This window comes from Erpetoichthys calabaricus, chromosome 4 (assembly GCF_900747795.2).
Source record: "Erpetoichthys calabaricus chromosome 4, fErpCal1.3, whole genome shotgun sequence".
Taxonomy (NCBI): Eukaryota; Metazoa; Chordata; class Cladistia; order Polypteriformes; family Polypteridae; genus Erpetoichthys; species Erpetoichthys calabaricus.
The window spans coordinates 23,254,591-23,272,904 of record NC_041397.2 but is presented as its reverse complement, the minus strand read 5'-3'; the positions used below and the strand labels follow the sequence as shown (position 1 = coordinate 23,272,904).

Sequence of the window (18,314 nt, the reverse complement as noted above, 5' to 3'; positions counted from 1 at the left end):
AGCGGACTGGATAATGGATGGATCATTTAATAGTATTTTACCAATAAAAACTAACTACTAGAAGCACATAATAAAGTCGTTTTATTAAATTAAACTTTAGGGTCAAACTTCAAAACAAAAAAATATCATTAAAAAAGTAAAGTTCCAGCTGGATAAGCGAATTAGAATATGGATGGAGAAAGTGTGTCAGGTAAGGTATTTTTCACTTATTAAAAATAACATAAGTTTATTATAGATTAACTGGCAAAAAAAGTGGAAAAATAAAACTTAAAATTCATCACTTACCGAAAACCAAAGGACATTACAAATGGGGCAATTGCCTTTCTGATCTTCCTAAAGTGAGAGCAGAAAGAATAGTCCATTTAAAAATAAACTGCAACATGGAAACACACTTTATAGGAATGATAATTTAAACAAGGCTAAAATTGACATTAATATTGGTTTAAAACATTGTAAATACACGTCTTAAACAGAAAAAATGGTATATTACACTAACATACTATTCACTCACACTTAAAAAAAGAAATTAAAAAATAAATACATATATACAAAAATAAATAAATGTAATAAATCTTTTATTGAAATACTCTTGAATCATTCTAAATATAACACAGAACTAATCAAACTAGTACTGTAGATGAAAAAATACAACTTCTAAAGTTATGCTAAAAGTATTCAAAAAGCTAAAAAAAATCTTATTTTGCCCATTTCCCTTTTAAATTTGAATGAGAACAAGAAAGTATACTGTATACATAACTTGTCACTGGAACTATGTTCCAGTAGAGCAATACAGACAAAAATCAAACTACACAATGCAAACAATGCTATAAATACATAAGGCCCAATGGATTAGAAAGTAAAATCTAATTAAGTAAATATCTCAATTTCATGCAATCAATACATGTAATATATGTGGATCAAAGTATACAAAGCAATTTTCAAGGAAACGAACAACTCTGTGGGATATGGAAATACAAGAGAGACACAAAGAAATAGAGTAAGTTGAGAGTGAGAGATCACTACCGTTGCAAAAGAGTGTGAGGAAAGGTGTTGTAGTTTCAGTTACACCTCAAGAAGCATAAACATTCTGCTGCATTTCCAAGGCAAAAAAGCTTTCATCCATCCATCCATTTTCCAACCCGCTGAATCCGAACACAGGGTCACGGGGGCTGCTGGAGCCAATCCCAGCCAACACAGGGCACAAGGCAGGAACCAATCCCGGGCAGGGTGCCAACCCACCGCAGAAAGCTTTCATTATAAACACTTTTATTCTTTTATGGAATTGGTCAAGAAATAAAAAAAACACCTCATTTATGATTAGATAATGATGCGTTCAATCAGCTGTCAGTTGCAGTTTTTTGTACTTGCAGTGGCACAATTGAATGAGGGAGTTGAAATGATGAACAGATTAATTGCCTTTTGATACAGCACAATATACAGTATAGCCCTGATAAATGAACAGACACTTCACATTCTTTCTCTTATTTATTTATGAACATGGCTACAAAGTTGTGCATCCAACCACCCATCCTTTTTATAATAATATGTGATAAAAGCATGGACAAGTTTCTCAGCGTTAGAAAAGGACAGGAATGAGTGAATACGGGATATGTTACAGAGGTGTAAGTAAGAAAGTTTCTTAATGTGGTTTATGTGGGTGGAATAAGAAAGGGAGGAACCAAAAATGACAGCAAGATTCCTTGCATTGGAAGAAGGTCTGATGAAATCACCATCAAGAGTAACTGAAAAGGAGCTAATTTTCTTAAGTTGTGCCTTAGTGCCAATTTGCAGTATTTACAGGTGTGATCACACCAGAGCTGCAAGCCGGGTGGCTGCAAATAGATCACTTCTCAGTTATTCCCAATCAAAGCACGTATAGAAGGAATCGACAGCAATCCAGCATATTCATTATAATCAAGGAAACAGAACATCCACAGCTCCTATATCTCCATGGTGCAAAAAAAATATTGGACATCAGGCAGTCTCGTCCAATGAACCACAGAAACATTCAGTTGTCCCCGAGGCTATGAACCCAGTAAACGTAAAGTCTATATAAGTAGGTCCAGAATCAGTACAATTCAAGTCGATTGCATCCATTAACTATACATTCAGTAAAAGAAATGAAGAAGTGCAAAAAGTGCAAGGTTAATAGCAAATTGTAACAAAAAGTGTTGTTAACAGGGAGGAGTGGCAGCAACATGCATATGCTAGCGTCCCCTCTCCTGTAACTCTATCTTATAAGCAACAAAATTAAGGGTTTTTTAGAGTTGATGCTTATTACAGCTGCAAAAGACACTAGGCAGGTACTGTTGGATAGGATGCCACCCTTCCACATGTTTGTCTACAATGGTTACGGATGGAGCTTCTCTATATGATCATTACAAAATGAAATTTATTTGATTAGTGTTTCAAAATGTCCAGTGTTGTTGGTGTGGCTCAGGTCATGAAGCACAAGGCAAATCTTTAACAATATGATGTGTAATGCATTGAAGGAAGTGCACAACCACAGAGAAATGCAACTAGCGCGACTGTTAAAACAGAATACTTAATTGCTGAAACGGCAAACACTACATGTACATTCATTGTACTTTGAAATCAAACTAATGTTCATTACTAATAAACTAAAAAGTGCCAAGCATAGCTAAAGCACAAATAACACATATTAGGGCGGTAAGGCAGTGAATTTTACTGCAAATTCTGGATTGGTACACAGGAATAAGCAAACATAAAGTCTGATCACTTATTTGAGGTCACTTGACAACAACAGAACAAAAACTTTTTACAGGAATTCTGAAATAATGATAATATTAATTTGACAAGCTTGACTTAATGAAAACAGTACATTTTTTCACAAAAGCACCCTTAAAGTTGCAAAATATCTACAAAAAAGTTGGAAAACATCTGGGACGAGTTTGTAGCATTTCAAATTTGAGTTAATTTGACATTTCCAATAAAACTTACTTTTCTGACAAATGGCATGTAAAAGTGTACTGTTTTAAAAGTAGCTTTAAAGAGTTTATAACTGAAAATATCCTGAATTATTTTGGTATTCACTAATTCACATGGTAATGATATGATAATGTTCGAATTTTTAATATTTTGTTTTAAGCAGTGTTTATTTTTTGGTTAATAGACTTATATACTTACTCATATACTGTGTCTGGTTCACCATCCTGTGTTTTTCCATCATCAATATGAACATTTGCTTCATCTGCTTCTTCACCGGTGACGCTAAAAAGAAGAAAAAAAAAATCAAAAAAACAAGTGAATGTCAAAAATTCAAGGTATAATCTCAAAAAGATTTAATTTATTTAGTTTGAATTCCAGTATCTTGGTAAACTAGGCAGGTAAACCACTACACTATCCAGAAGAACTTTGAATGCACAGGACTTTGATGAAGTGCATCACAAAAAACCTGAAACTTGAATGAGAAATTCAACCGGTGACTTATATAACGGCAAAAAATGCATAACACAGAATACATTATTTTCATTTTCACTTAATCCAATTCAGAGCCATAACAAGAGAAGCGTATTCCAGTAGCATTAAGTACAAGGCAGGGACCAGCTTTGCAGACAGCCCAGACACAGACCCACCGACTTTTATTCAAACTATCCCATATAGATTTAACAATTAACCTAAGATGCTTGTCTTACGGATGGGGGAGAAAAAAACAGTGGATGCAGACAAAAGCCAAGGAGGTAAATTCATAATGCAGATATCTGTAAAACAGGAGTTCAAAGCTGCTGTTTCAGTTTCAGTTTCTTGTTGTACAGTTTCTTTTTCACAGGAAAAAAAAATACTCATTTAAACATGCACACTGATCAGTCGCAACATTAAAACCACTGACAGGTGAAGTGAATAAAATCGATTATCTCTTATAATGGCAACTGTCACTGAGGTAGGATATATTAGGTAGCAAGTGAACAGTCAGTTCTTGAAGGTGATATGTTGGAAGCAGGACAATGGGCATGCATAAGGATCTGAGAAACTCTGATAAGGGCCAAATTGTGATGGCAAGACAACTGGGTCAGAGCATCTCCAAAATGCTGAGGCTACAGATCTGCACTGGCACAGATCACAGGAGCTGGTGGTGGATTTTAGGAGGCCCAGACCCCTCATGGACCCCGTGATCATCAGAGGTGATTGTGTGCAGATGGTGCAGACCTATAAATACATGGGAGTGCAGCTGGATGATAAATTAGACTGGACTTCCAATACTGATGCTCTGTGTAAGAAAGGACAGAGACGGTTATACTTCCTTAGAAGGCTGGCGTCCTTCAACTTCTGCAATAAGATGCTGCAGATGTTCTATCAGACGGTTGTGGCGAGCGCCCTCTTCTACGCGGTGGTGTGCTGGGGAGGCAGCATTAAGAAGAAAGATGCCTCACGCCTGGACAAACTGGTGAGAAAGGCAGGCTCTATTGTTGGCATGGAGCTGGACAGTTTGACATCTGTGGCAGAGCGACGAGTGCTCAGTAGGCTCCTAACAATTATGGAAAATCCACTGCATCCACTAAACAGTATCATCTCCAGACAGTGGAACAACTTCAGCGACAGACTGCTGTCACTGTCCTGCTCCACTGATAGACTGAGAAGATCGTTCCTCCCCCAAACTATGTGACTCTTCAGTTCCACCCGGGGGGGGGGGGGGGGGGGGGGGTAAACATTAACATTATACAAAGATATTGTCGGGTTTTTTTTACCTGCATTATTATCAATCTTTAATTTAATATTGTTTTTTGTATCAGTAAGGTGCTGCTGGAGTATGTGAATTTCCCCTTGGGATTAATAAAGTATCTATCTATCTATCTATCTAATCGGAAGGTTGCCGGTTCGAATCCCGTTAAATGCCAAAAGGGACTCTGCTCTGTTGGTCCCTTAAGCAAGGCCCTTAACCTGCAATTGCTGAACGCTTTGAGTAGTGAGAAAAGTGCTATATAAATGCAAAGAATTATTATTATTAAAATGGTAGGTCTTGTCGGGTGCACAGGTCCTGTCATTGTAAGCTGTAGTTAGTACCTACCAAAATGGTCCAAGAAAGGTCAACAGGCTAGAGGGTCATATGCGCTCAAGGCTCATTGATATTTGTAGGGTGCGAACATGAGAGAAAGGTTTCAGAACCCACAGTAAATCACAGCTTGCTGCATATGGGGATGCATACCTGCAGATGGTCATAGTGCCCATGCTCAACCCCTCTCCACAGCCTAAAGTGCTTTCAATGGGCATGTGAGCGTCAAAACTGGACCATGACAAAACATATGCAGACACAGGGAAACTTGAAATCTCACACAAATAACATCTGATTTGCTCCCAGAACTCTGGATCTGCAATTGCAGCAGTACCACCCACTGCACCATTCGATAAATAACATCATTTTCCGTACACCTAATAATCAAAACTATTTTCTTAAACTTTAATATAATCTATAAAACTTAATTTTATCTGTATATCATGTTGTGTCTTTCATATTTATCTATCAATTATCCATCCATCCATCCATTATCCAACCCGCTGAATCCGAACACAGGGTCACGGGGTATCTATCAATTATATAATTAAGTAATACTTGTACCGTATATGTTTCAAAGTCCAACCATATTTTATATGTAGTAGCATGAGAATGCATTACAGGACGTATTCAGAAAGATATAATATTAACTGAATATGACAACATCTGTTAAGGATCTTACCAATAAAATCTGTTAGTTTGAACTACATATCCTTGAAAACTGTACTAAATATCACTGAAATTACACACTCACCCATTAACGCCTTTAGAATGGTTCCCAGGATCAAATCTCACAGTAGACATGTTGGAAACAGGAACTTGTCAGCTTCTTATTTACAATCTCTTCAACTTAATTTTGAAAGAAAATCATGTTAAACACAATATTTAAACTCAAATCTTAAGCAAATAAAATTTAAAGAATAATTATTGCTAATCTGTGATTAGATTTAAAGATATACATGTAATCATCTACAAGCATGTTCCAAATCTGGGAAACAAAAATGGAAGCATTCTACAGAACATCCTTTTACTTTCATCATGTTGCATTATATACACAAATGAGTTTTTGCATGTTTTCTTAGAATATAGTGTGACCAGATTTTGTCATTCTCCCTTAAAAGATACCTACTTTACTTTTAACATGACTGGCAGGGCTTTGATCATTTCACCTAATTTAAAAGGTAACAACAGTTATGGCATTGCCCAGCTCTAGATGCATATGATTTCTGGCTTCAGGTGAATTTAAACTAACTCCTTGATCACCTCTGAGATCATAGATGGCACTGTAAAGTCTTTGATGCCAAGTCACAGTGACAACTGTTGAACCCATTGAATCCCTAAACCTTGCACACCACTTCAAAGTAGGGATTCAATTTTTAGCCAATGAAAATACTCATCGGAAAACAGCAAAAAAAAAAAAAAAAGGTGTATTTTGTATTCAGCTAAATGAGTAAAAATGACACATTTTCTGGCTGAATGTGTGCTGCAGTTTCCCTTCTCCCCTTCCGGCTTTGTTATGGATAAAGGTTTCAAGCAATGCCTCCTGTTCGGCACTGCGGAATATGGATGCTGTCTTTAGAGGATTGTACTGGTTTGTTTACAAACATGAACAAGTAGTAGTGACATACTGAGGGCAACTGCAGCACCTTTTAAAAAACAAAAGCAAATGGAAGGGAGAAGGAAAAGGGATCATACCAGGACAAAGTGAATTGGGATGCACTGAAACACTGCTTAATCAAGGCAAATTAATAAAGGCAAATTAATAAAGAATGTGGATCTGTAAAACTTGCCAGCCAAGCAATGGACATACCTCCCTGACAAGCTAACTCTACTCACAATCTATTACTGTTTTTTTATTCATTTACTCATATGTTTCAGTTGTTTTTAAAAAACATCTTCTATGAAAATAATGATTTTGATAATAAAAGGATTTTTCATCAACTTGCAGATTAAAAATTAAAATTTACATAATAGCACAAAAACAAATATCAAAATATACTGATAAGAGGTATTTAGCATAAAGTTCAGCATTTTCTGATATAGTGCACCAGTACTTAAAAAGACACTTAAGCAGTCTGTTTTACTTAAATTGTCAAGAAAGAAAGAAAGAAAGAAAGAAAGAAAGAAAGAAAGAAAGAAAGAAAGAAAGAAAGAAAGAAAGAAAGAAAGAAAGAAAGAAAAGGTTTATGCTTTGTTTACTTTCACAATATCTCATAATACACACCCATTTTTTGTTTTAGAAAAAACATCACTATTTTGTGTACCATAATCTACACAAGAACCATAAACAGAGCAAAGCGCTTACTGAAAACCAACTCTTAACCTGAACTATACCAGTTTAAATACTGTGTAAACAGTTCCAGATGAAATGTTATTTGTGGGCACATGACACTGCTTTGTTGAATGCTGCCTTGTTAAACAGTTCAAGAAGCCCAGAAGACATCACAACTTAGACTATCTAGCCATGAAGTCCTATGAAGCAGTAAAAATAAACCAGTACTTCTCAAAAAATTATAAAAGAGATTAACAAACATGACCAAAATATGAGTGTTGTCAATTGCTGCATATGCTGGCAGATTCAGGACTGATAAAAGCCCAGTAAATTAAATCTGTATAATGATGTCTTCTTATGAGGTGTTACAGCATTTATAATGATGAAAGGGATTCGCTTTTAAATTCACATATAAAAGTGAATGTATGCCTCTGATCATTTCACATAACATGAAAAATAGATCACTAACATTTCTCTCTATTATATAAAAAAAAAATCCTGGGACTTTTTTGAAGAGATTTTTTCAAGTCCTGCGAGACAAGACTTTTAACAGGAGATTGTTTCAAGTCACGCCCTCCTCTCAACCATTTTCAAACAAGACCACGGTCTACTCACATCTCATTCGTGTGAATGCTTTTGATAGACACATTTCCTGCTCTCTCAGTTCTTATAAATTTTTACATTTTCCTCACTTTAAGTTCCCAATTAAACAAGACCTATTATGTTCAAATATTATTGATGAATTTCATCCTGAAGGGTTATCAACAGAAAAAAATAGTACACAGGCAACCTAGTACCGAGAAACGATGAAGTCAAACCAAATTAATGCAAAAATTGTTGATTGGTTACATAGCAAATTGGTTAAATGTGTATCAATAGACTATGCTGAAACAGTTGGTGATGATCGTGCAGAAGATGAAAACATCAACTTACAATATCCCTAAGAATAACTATAACCGTTAACACCGTCCAGTCTTCCACTGCCTGAATTACTGTAGAAAGAAGGATGTATCCAAGAAAAGTAATGTAGTACATCTTCAGGGGATAACATTAGACAACAAAGAAGATCTTGATACTCGCTGTAATGTAAAATAGTTAGTTCTATTATGCATATGTAACAATTCTGTTTAAATTGTACATCCACAGAACCGCAAAGTGACTTGCGAGTAGCGCAGGCCCGGGGCTTGGCAAGGGAAGCAAGCAGGGGCCGAAGCCCCCTAGTATTATTAATTATAGTGTATATTTAGCTGACACTTTTAACCAAGGTAACATACAAGCTCTAGATATGTTACAACAATTTACACACATTTTTTCATAGTTAGAGTATATATATGTTAAGTAAGTTGTTCATGGTCACACTGTGAGTCACTGGTACAGTAGGAATTGAAGCAGTAACACTGTGGATTTAAGAATCCTCAGTGCCTTCACTACTACACCATGCTTTCCCATTTATGACCCAATTATGGCTTGCTTTTCCCATATTGTGTCTAACAAAGTGCTTCCCTTTTTGGGTGGTGCACTGGACAGTATTATTGCCACATGTATCTTGAATCTTGGATTCAAATCCTGCAAGCCGTTGCTGTCTGAATGGAGATTATATGTTCTTCTGGGCCTTTCTCTGTGTTGTCTCGTTTAACTCCTATACTGTATTCTAAAAACACATGCTAGACTAACTGCTGAGTCAAAGTTGACCCCATTACTTGCTACTCCCTGTGACTGGAAAATTAGATTAAATACAACAGAGGACGTGAAATTATTCTTGGTGGTTGGCACAGTAAGCAGCATTGCTGTCTTATGGATCCAGCATCTTGGGTTTGAATCTTACTCCTGGATGTTATGCGCAGTTTGCATGTACCCCCATTTCTGAGTAAATGTTTCTTTTGACACTCTAGCTTTCCTTTCACATACCCAAAAATGTGTGAGTGTTTCTGTTAGGTTAATCGATTATTCTAAATTGGCCCATATGTGAGTGGATCCTGTGATAGGGCTGATTTCTGTCTTGTGTTCTGTGGTGACAGGATATGTTCCAGTTGAGCCTATGACCCTGGATTTGATTAAGCTGGTTTGAGAATGAAATAAGATATTGTTCTTGGTGTTCATTGTGGCACCTGGTCTGCTTTGGAATGAAAGCACTGTTGTATGAAAGGTATCTGCTTTCAAACATCTTTAATCCAAATTACATTGTCTACATTTGCCTATGAAATGATCCTCTTTCGAATAAGGCTGACCAAAAACAGTAAGAATTTGAAACCACATTGTATATTTTTGGATAAACTGAATTAGATTAGATTAGATTAGATGAACTTTATTAATCCAGTGGGAAAATTAAAATGCATACAGGGTGGAAGCATTGAATTGCCTGATAGCGGTGGACAGAAAAGACCAACAGAGATAGTTCTTAGCACACCGTGGTGGAATGAGCCTGTGGCTAAAAGTGCTTCACGAGAGCACCTCCTGGAAGGATGAAGGTGATTTTTCATGAAGGCGTCCACTTTTTTCTTTGTTTTTGTTACATTTTGTGTTATCTATGTTGCCTTTCATTTCCTAATGTTTTATTATTGTACAGTGTTTTATTCAAAACTGTTAAGTGTGCATAATAAAATTAATTGAATTGTGTTTTTTTAAAATCTAACTTGTCTTATGTGCAATCATGAAGAGGCAGAAATAAAGATCAAAGATTACAAGGCAAGACATGAAAATGTATTGGACGTCTTCGAGTTCACTATTAACTGCAGCTATAATGGTCCCTGTACCCATATTGAAGCAAACTACACAAAGAAGATACCTATAGCCCAATAGCAGAAGTTCCCCATTGTTCTCAGATCATGTCAACATTTTATAAGTTACTGACAGTCTTTAAAATAATACACTGTATCTGTATTTAACTTTCATTAGTTGGACTGTTAAACTGTATTAAGGTTTTATTTAAAATATCCAGTCTGCTAAAAAACCTTTACATACTACTTAATAGCAATTGTGTTTCCTTTTGTTTTTGCTTGATTTGATTTTAAAAGGTGATTTGTGCCAGCACCAGCCCTTGTCAAATATCCATAACAAAGTCAGAGGAAGCAAGTAATGACAGCATTTTACTAGCTGAAGCAAAACATTTACAGTCACAGCCAGTTCTGATATTTATTTATACAGTTTTTGAGTTGTATAATACGTCCCATTATATAAGAATGCAGGTATTGCATTAAATGGGATGCCTAACAGCCAAGAGATTCTCTATTGAAACTTCATCACCAGTTTTGCACAAGGCAGCTGGAAGCCCTGTAGAAGAAAGACAAGAGGTAGCAGGAGAGGTTCTGAATATGTCAATGTGGAAACAGGGAGTAAAACACAAAGTTTGTCAAATATGTCACCTGAAAGGGTGTCAGGCAGGTGCTTCATTACAGAAAATAGCAAAAATCAACCTATGCTATGTGCTATGCCTCCTAAGGTAGCTACAATGCAGGTGGTCCTGAAAACACAGGAGCTTCCCATACAGTACTTAAGAGAAAAACAGAAAAGTTTTCTTGGGAAAAACTATGTAGCTTTCCTACAGAATTTTGTTCCTTTTAACCCTATTCTAGTAACTCATTACTTTTAGATTTCTGTATGATGGGTTTCTTTCCAAAATTAAACATTTTTACCCTCTCTAAAATGTGCATGTTTTTACTTTCAGCATCTAAACCACCAAAAAAATTACTTCAGAACAACAGAACATTTTTACAAAAACTCAATAGCAGCTGAGGTGCTTAGGTTCTCCACACTTTTAAAAATCATGATATCTAAAAAAGATTTGTACTTTAAATTAGAAATATATTCTTTTGAAATAAAATACAAAGTTTTCTTAATAATGACTTTGCTCTCACTCATACGTCTTTTAAATTCTCTTTGCATAGTCTTTTCATTGTAGGTCTCTATTGGGGAATTTCACTGATATTTGGATTTCATCCTCTACATATAAATATATATTTACAGTGAATGTATGACTGTGTATACATACATACACATATTATAGATTATACATTCACAATCCAACTTTAGGGTCATTGAGGGTCACAGCTTCAGCAGCACAGAGTGCAAGACTGGAAAATACCATGAACAGGGCACACATGCACGCACGCACACATTCGCATACATTAACACCACGGCCATATATATACATATCTTATATATAAACGACTACGCGTGGAAGTGTGTGTGTCTGTCCATCCTGGAAGTGAGAGATGGAGTCTAGATAATGGCTCCACCTCTGAGGATACACAAGCGAGGCCAGCACGTCGGCAAAACGAAACCTACGAAGAAAGAGTCACTCGCTTAGTGGTTAATACAGAAGCAAGGCGAGCACATTGTCAAAAAAGTATCCCTTTTAATTTTCCGCCCACCGCTAATACGCAAGCGCGGCAAGCACGTCAGCAAAACAAAACCTCCAAAGAAAGACAGTCGCTTAGCCAGTAATGCACAAACGATGCAAGCACATCGGCAAAATGAAACCTCCTAGGAGAGAGATGCCCAGTGTAGTTCGTATCAGTCATTCATATATACAGTCGACCCATGATATACGACCGGCCTGACATGCAAACAACTTGGTTTACGACCAAAATTTTGGTTTTGAATTATAACCAACGTCTTGCGTTACAACCCGAATGTGATCACGTGTATCCGCTTGTGCGATTTTAAACAAACAGCCAAGAGCGTTTGTAAGCGTCAGTCGGAGCCCAGATACATGTGTTTGTGGATGTAATTTCGGTCAGTGCAGTGATTTATATAATTTATTTCAATAATTGCTAAGGAAGGAAGAGAAGGTAACGAAGGTAAAGAAAGCGATCACAATTGAAACCAAGAATGAAATTGTGTGGAAATATGAGAGTGGCGTTCATGTGACCGATCTCGCTAATATGTACAGCATGTCGAAATCCACCATCTCGACAATTTTACAAAGAAAAGATTTGTATAGCACCTTCCAAACAATAACCACCTTCCATTTCATTCTCCTCCTCCTCCCTTCCTGCAAGCCAAAGATGTCAACTTAAATGGTGAGTACAGTATGAATTGTTGTTTCTGGTAGGCTAGGCAGTTTTTATAACTTTTTGGTTAGTACGTTAGAAAAATTATTGGTGTTTTTGGTAAATTATGCACATTTTACAACCCTTTTTTTATTAAAAAATGTTAAGTAAGTGTTGCTGTGGGAGGTTCGGAACACATTAAGGGTATTTCCATTATTTTTATGACTTACAACCAACTTGAGTTACAACCAGCCCTCGCAAACAAATTGAGCTCATAAGTCAAGGGTCCACTGCATGCATACTGTATATATATATATATATATATATATATATATATATATATATATATATTGTCAGAAACTCCACACAGAGCCATAGCAAGGTTCGGAGAGGCCACCCGTATATTTAGTATCCTGGCTGCAAAGCCGCAAAAATGTTATACAACCACTGATGTGCACAAAACCGAGTCCAAAACAGAACTGAGGGAATAAGGAAAAGGTGGAGGCTTTTAAAGGGGATGACAGGAAGTGAAGTCTGAGGGGTCGGGCTCATAAGGGTCTTCAGCCACAGGCTCAAGCCCAGACGTAACATCAAACGGGCCGGAGCCAACAAGGTCTTCCTCCATAGGCTCGGACCCGTAAGTGAAGTCAACAGGGCCAGGTGGAATCTCCCATGGATGGTCTGCAGGCCAAGGAGAAAAAGAATCGGTGCACTCTGCCACATCCCGATCTGGCTCAGAATTGCCCTTACTCAAGCCCGTTAGCTGCCTCCCATGTGCACTTGTGTGACAATATACAGTATATACACATATATTACATATATATACAAATATATACACATATACATACATATATATATACATATATATTCATATACAAATATATACACACATACATATATATATATTACATATATATATATATATACACACACACATATACATATATATATTAATATATAACATATTAATGTTAAATAATTGGAAATCAGTGCATACTGTGGAAATTTCTAAAGGCTGGAAGGGAGCAAATATCCTACAATTTAAGAAATGCATTTGGCCCAACCATAGTAGCTCAATCCAATTTAATAGAAATAATCATTAAACACAAAACTAAGCAACATATATAACATATGGCTGAATTAATGAACAGTCAACATGGGTTTAGAGGGAAGAAATTGCATTTCACTAACAGTGTTGGGGAACATTACTATTAAAAGTAACTTAGTTACATTACTCATTATTTAAAAAAAAGTAAATAAATACTGTATGTTACATAGTTATAAATACTGTAGCGCCCCAGGGTCCAGGACTGGAGAGTGACGCATTCCATAGGTGGCTGCGACCCCTCAAGAAGCATAAGGAGCTGCTGCTAAAGCCCAACACCTTCTTCCTTCCATACACCCTGTGCTACTGCAATGATCACTGGGTCCCTGTGGCCCTAAAGCCTTGTTTATATTTACCACAATCAGAGACTCATGCTAGTCCATGAGACCAGCAAATACTGTAGGTGACAATGTTTAGTCAGTGTTGCATACCTAACAATTTCACAGCAGAGGAAGTAGGACTATGCTGATGGAATAAGTGTTGTGCCTGCTATTAGAAAAAGTAGCAAAAGGAGGGAGAGTATAAATATTCTCGTGAGTAGGTGATCTACATGGTGAACAGATGCACCAGGTATTTTCGGATGTCTTTCTTGTCCTTTGTTGAACTAATGCACTGAACTGAGGCCTTTGGTCATCATTCTGGTGCCCATGTTACCAGCCAATCCTTGCAATTCATCATTTAGGATACACGGCGCATGACGAAACACAACACATGCAAAGTGTATATGCTTCCACGTCTGATGTAATTTTTGCTGTGCAGCCCTCACGATCTGCATGGATGCATCAAGTATAAACCAGGCTTTTATTTGACAGCAGCAGGCAACTTCTTTGTGAAGAAAGTCAATACTCTTGCAAAATAATGCACTAATTTTTTTTTTTCCCCCCCAGAGTGGCCAGAAATAATCTACCATTGTAATCCATCAATTGTTTAAAGTAACACAGATATTTTTAATACAAGAAAATAAGTATTGAGTTTCATTACTCATTACTTTGAAAAGTAATCTGGCTATGTAAGCACATTCCTCCTAACACAATTCATTAATATGGTAGAATCTGATGTGGAAACTATAAAAGCATTTAATCACTGTGACACAGACAAGTACACAACCAACTCAAACAAGGAATGGATTAAAAAAAGGAAGATCAATATCCTGGAATGGCTCCATCAGAAGCCAGCAGAATTATTATTCCAGCAGAATTAATGCTGTGTGTAAAGAAAAGGGTCAATTGTTTTTATAGGGTTATTTAAAGGGTATGCACAAACATGCAATTTTTGGATTTTCTTTTTTACTTTTATCTATTTTGAAAAACAAAAATTATCCATTTGTTTCATTAGTTACAACATCTTATTAAAATTGAAAAACAAACCTAATGTGCCTCATTTTCAGCATTTACAGTATATCCACAAAATAAAATTTTACTAATGGTTACTTCGAGAACCTTCAGATTTCTACTTAAAGGTATTCTATAAAGATTAGGTGAAAAGGAAATGTCAATGCATTTATTTAGTCCGAATGATGTGTTATCATTAAAGCATTTTAATGTTTATATTAATTATTCATAAATATGGATTTTCAGAATGAACATACAGGTATATATGTTTTCACTTTTCTAATTAAAATTAATAAAATATAAAAATAAAGAATGCATAAATAAACAATGATCACTGATCAGACTGATAGATAGACGGACATCATCTTGAAAAAGAAAGCAAATGTAGACATGCATTGGACAACTGCATATAATCAATTAATACAATTTGGACGTTCACACTAATATAGTAAATGCAAAAGGAAAGCAGATCATATGTTTCTATTACCGTCAGTAAAGCAAACTCCAAGCCTTTAGCTGATAAATAAAACAAGGAAATGATTTCCAAACAAAAGCTTACATTTCAAAATGTTTACACTATCAATATGACTAAGGCCTTTTCTGAACTTACTTTGTTTTGGTGGTGCGTTTTATTTTTAGATAAATTTCCCCTAGAATGGACCACATTTTTCCATGAGCACTAGAATGTTTTAAATGAACATGTTTATAGCAAGTTGATATTTGTTTGCATTGCTAGATTGTACAACTAGACAAGAGTAAAATTGAGAACTTAAAAAATGTACAAATAGACAGTTCACTTAACTTGAATCATGGAATTAGATACATTAGACACCTCATCCAGTTGATTCTTAAATAAAAGCACGGTATTTTTCTACAGCATGTCTTGTTAGTTTGTTTCAGATTCTCACTCTTTTGTATTTCACTCACCTTAATCTCTCACCAAAACAAACCTGGTCAAATATCTATAGAGTCTCACCCAGCATCATTAACACAAGTCATGAGCACTTCATTCTTTGCAGACGCACTGTGGGCAAAAAAGTAAAAATACCAATAATAACAATAAATGAACGTGTAGTACCTAGAACTTTTAAGCAATATTCAAATGTTTAGTTTTTATTTTTTTATATGAATATTTAAAATGTTATTTTTGGGTAATGTGACAGCCCTAACAAGGAATATCCATCCACAAAATGAAGCGATATTCATAAAAATAAATAAATAAATAAACCATCAATAAAAATTGGCCTTGAAAATACAATTAATGCAACTCTACTATTATATTTTATAATAATGTCAATATGGGCTATTATACTTTTGCACACTTGTCTGACATGAATGGAAAACTGCCTTTGTACGTAATCACAGGGCATAAAGCTCTTGATGATAATATCATTACAGTGATCCCTCGCTATATCGCGCTTCGCCTTTCGCGGCTTCACTCCATCGCGGATTTTATATGTAAGCATATTTAAATATATATCGCAGATTTTCTGCTGGTTCGCGGATTTCTGCGGACAATGGGTCTTTTAATTTCTGGTACATGCTTCCTCAGTTGGTTTGCCCAGTTGATTTCATACAAGGGACGCTATTGGCAGATGGCTGAGAAGCTACCCAGCTTACTTTTCTCTCTCTCTTGCGCTGACTTTCTCTGATCCTGACGTAGGGGGATTGAGCAGGGGGGCTGTTCGCACACCTAGACGATACGGACGCTCGTCTAAAAATGCTGAAAGATTATCTTCACGTTACTATCTTTTGTGCAGCTGCTTCCTGAAACGACATGCTGCACAGTGCTTCGCATACTTAAAAGCTCGAAGGGCACGTATTGATTTTTGATTGAAAAACAAACTCTGTCTCTCTCTCTCTCTCTCTCTCTTTGTCTGCTCCTGACGGAGGGGATGTGAGCTGCCGCCTTCAACAGCTTTGTGCCGCGGTGCTTCGCATACTTAAAAGCCAAACAGCCCTATTGATTTGTTTGCTTTTCTCTATCTATGTGACCTTTGAAGAGGAAGATATGTTTGCATTCTTTTAATTGTGAGATGGAACTGTCATCTCTGTCTTGTCATGGAGCACAGTTTAAACTTTTGAAAAAGAGACAAATGTTTGTTTGCAGTGTTTGAATAACGTTCCTGTCTCTCTACAACCTCCTGTGTTTCTGCGCAAATCTGTGACCCAAGCATGACAATATAAAAATAACGCATACAAACATATGGTTTCTACTTCGCGGATTTTCTTATTTCGCGAGTGGCTCTGGAACACAACCCCCGCGATGGAGGAGGGATTACTGTAATTGCTATTTCACAGTGAAATACAAGGCTATGCCCCAGGGTCCAAAAAAACAAAATGCCACTTTCTTTGGAGATTGTAAGTGGGCATACACTTGTAAACAAGATGATATACTGTAGACTTACAGTAACATTTTTCAGTTCACAAAATATTTTGTTTTTCATTTTTTTTTCCATTCATTTGCATTCTTTCAGTTATGAATCAGTTACACAACATCAAAAAAGCCTGAATACTTTAAAATAGCCTAAAATACTCAAGGGGAACTGTCAAATCACTGGCCCACGATTAAAAGTCTTAAATAAGAATGCCTACAAATGTCAAAGCATCTAAAGAAAACGTAAATAATCATTAAAATAACACAAAAAGGACTCAATATGAAAATCAAAGTCTAATGTAATAATCTTCAAAGCTAATCCACACCAAACTCCCAAATCACCATACAACAGCAAGATTTCAAAAACAAGGAAGCCAAACAAGTAAAGCAGAGTAGGTAATGTCTTCACAGAGAATCGAGGCAAACAGGATGAATGCATAGGATTCTGTAGGTAATACCTGAAAGCTTAAATTAGGACAAAACTAAAAACATTAAAATAAAAATAAACAGACAACAAATAAGGGAACAGGGTAACATTATAAAACATAAACAAATTAAAAATTTTACAAAACAAAGACAACATCCAAACATATTTTATGTGTTTTTTGTTGTATTTACAATACAAATGTTTCCATATTTGTCTGTTTGCACAGTTTTTGTAATTTTATATTGTAATTTCTATTATAAAGTGCCATTCATAACTGACATGAATGGAAAGCTAAATTAAAAAAAACTTGATGATGTGATAAAATATCATTAATTTTCATTCATCTAATATATAAAGCAGAGTCGATGTATGTATGTTTGTTTGTCTGCCATACAAATCTGCACCAGGCGTCCGATCACCACCAATCTGGGGATGGGGCTCCTTTGTGACCAGGAGGAGGTCATGGGGTATGTTTGGTTGGAAAAAATGTTCGTGGTGAAGTGCTGAGCACTTTTTCACTGACACAACGTTCGGCACATGTCCCCGTACTTATCATCGACAAGATGGCCGCACGTTGCAACAGACGTTAACGGTGGCGCCATCTAGCGGCACGTTTGGTCCCTGTGCATCGCTCTTTACCAATGTTTCTTTAAATTGCCAACAGATGGGGGAAGTGTCCAAGTATGAGAAGGCCGACTGCTTTCATCAGGTGAAGGGGAACTGCCGTATGGATGTACAGTAATCCCTCGCTATATCGCGCTTCGCCTTTCGCGGCTTCACTCCATCGCGGATTTTATATG

At 36.3% G+C, this 18,314-nt stretch overlaps 1 protein-coding gene across 2 annotated transcripts in view; it reads right to left on the bottom strand.

Moving 5' to 3' along the window:
• The window catches only part of tpte (transmembrane phosphatase with tensin homology), a 103,787-nt gene that overhangs the window by 70,261 nt on the left and 15,212 nt on the right, over positions 1–18,314 (bottom strand). For both annotated transcript variants that reach the window (XM_051926349.1, XM_028799253.2), the window contains exons 2-4: positions 5,766–5,860; positions 3,148–3,231; positions 286–333 (exon numbers count right to left, since the gene is read on the bottom strand). In XM_051926349.1, the coding sequence (XP_051782309.1) occupies positions 286–333; positions 3,148–3,231; positions 5,766–5,815 (182 nt within the window). In that variant the 5' untranslated portion in view covers positions 5,816–5,860. The remainder of the gene's footprint in view (positions 1–285; positions 334–3,147; positions 3,232–5,765; positions 5,861–18,314) is intronic.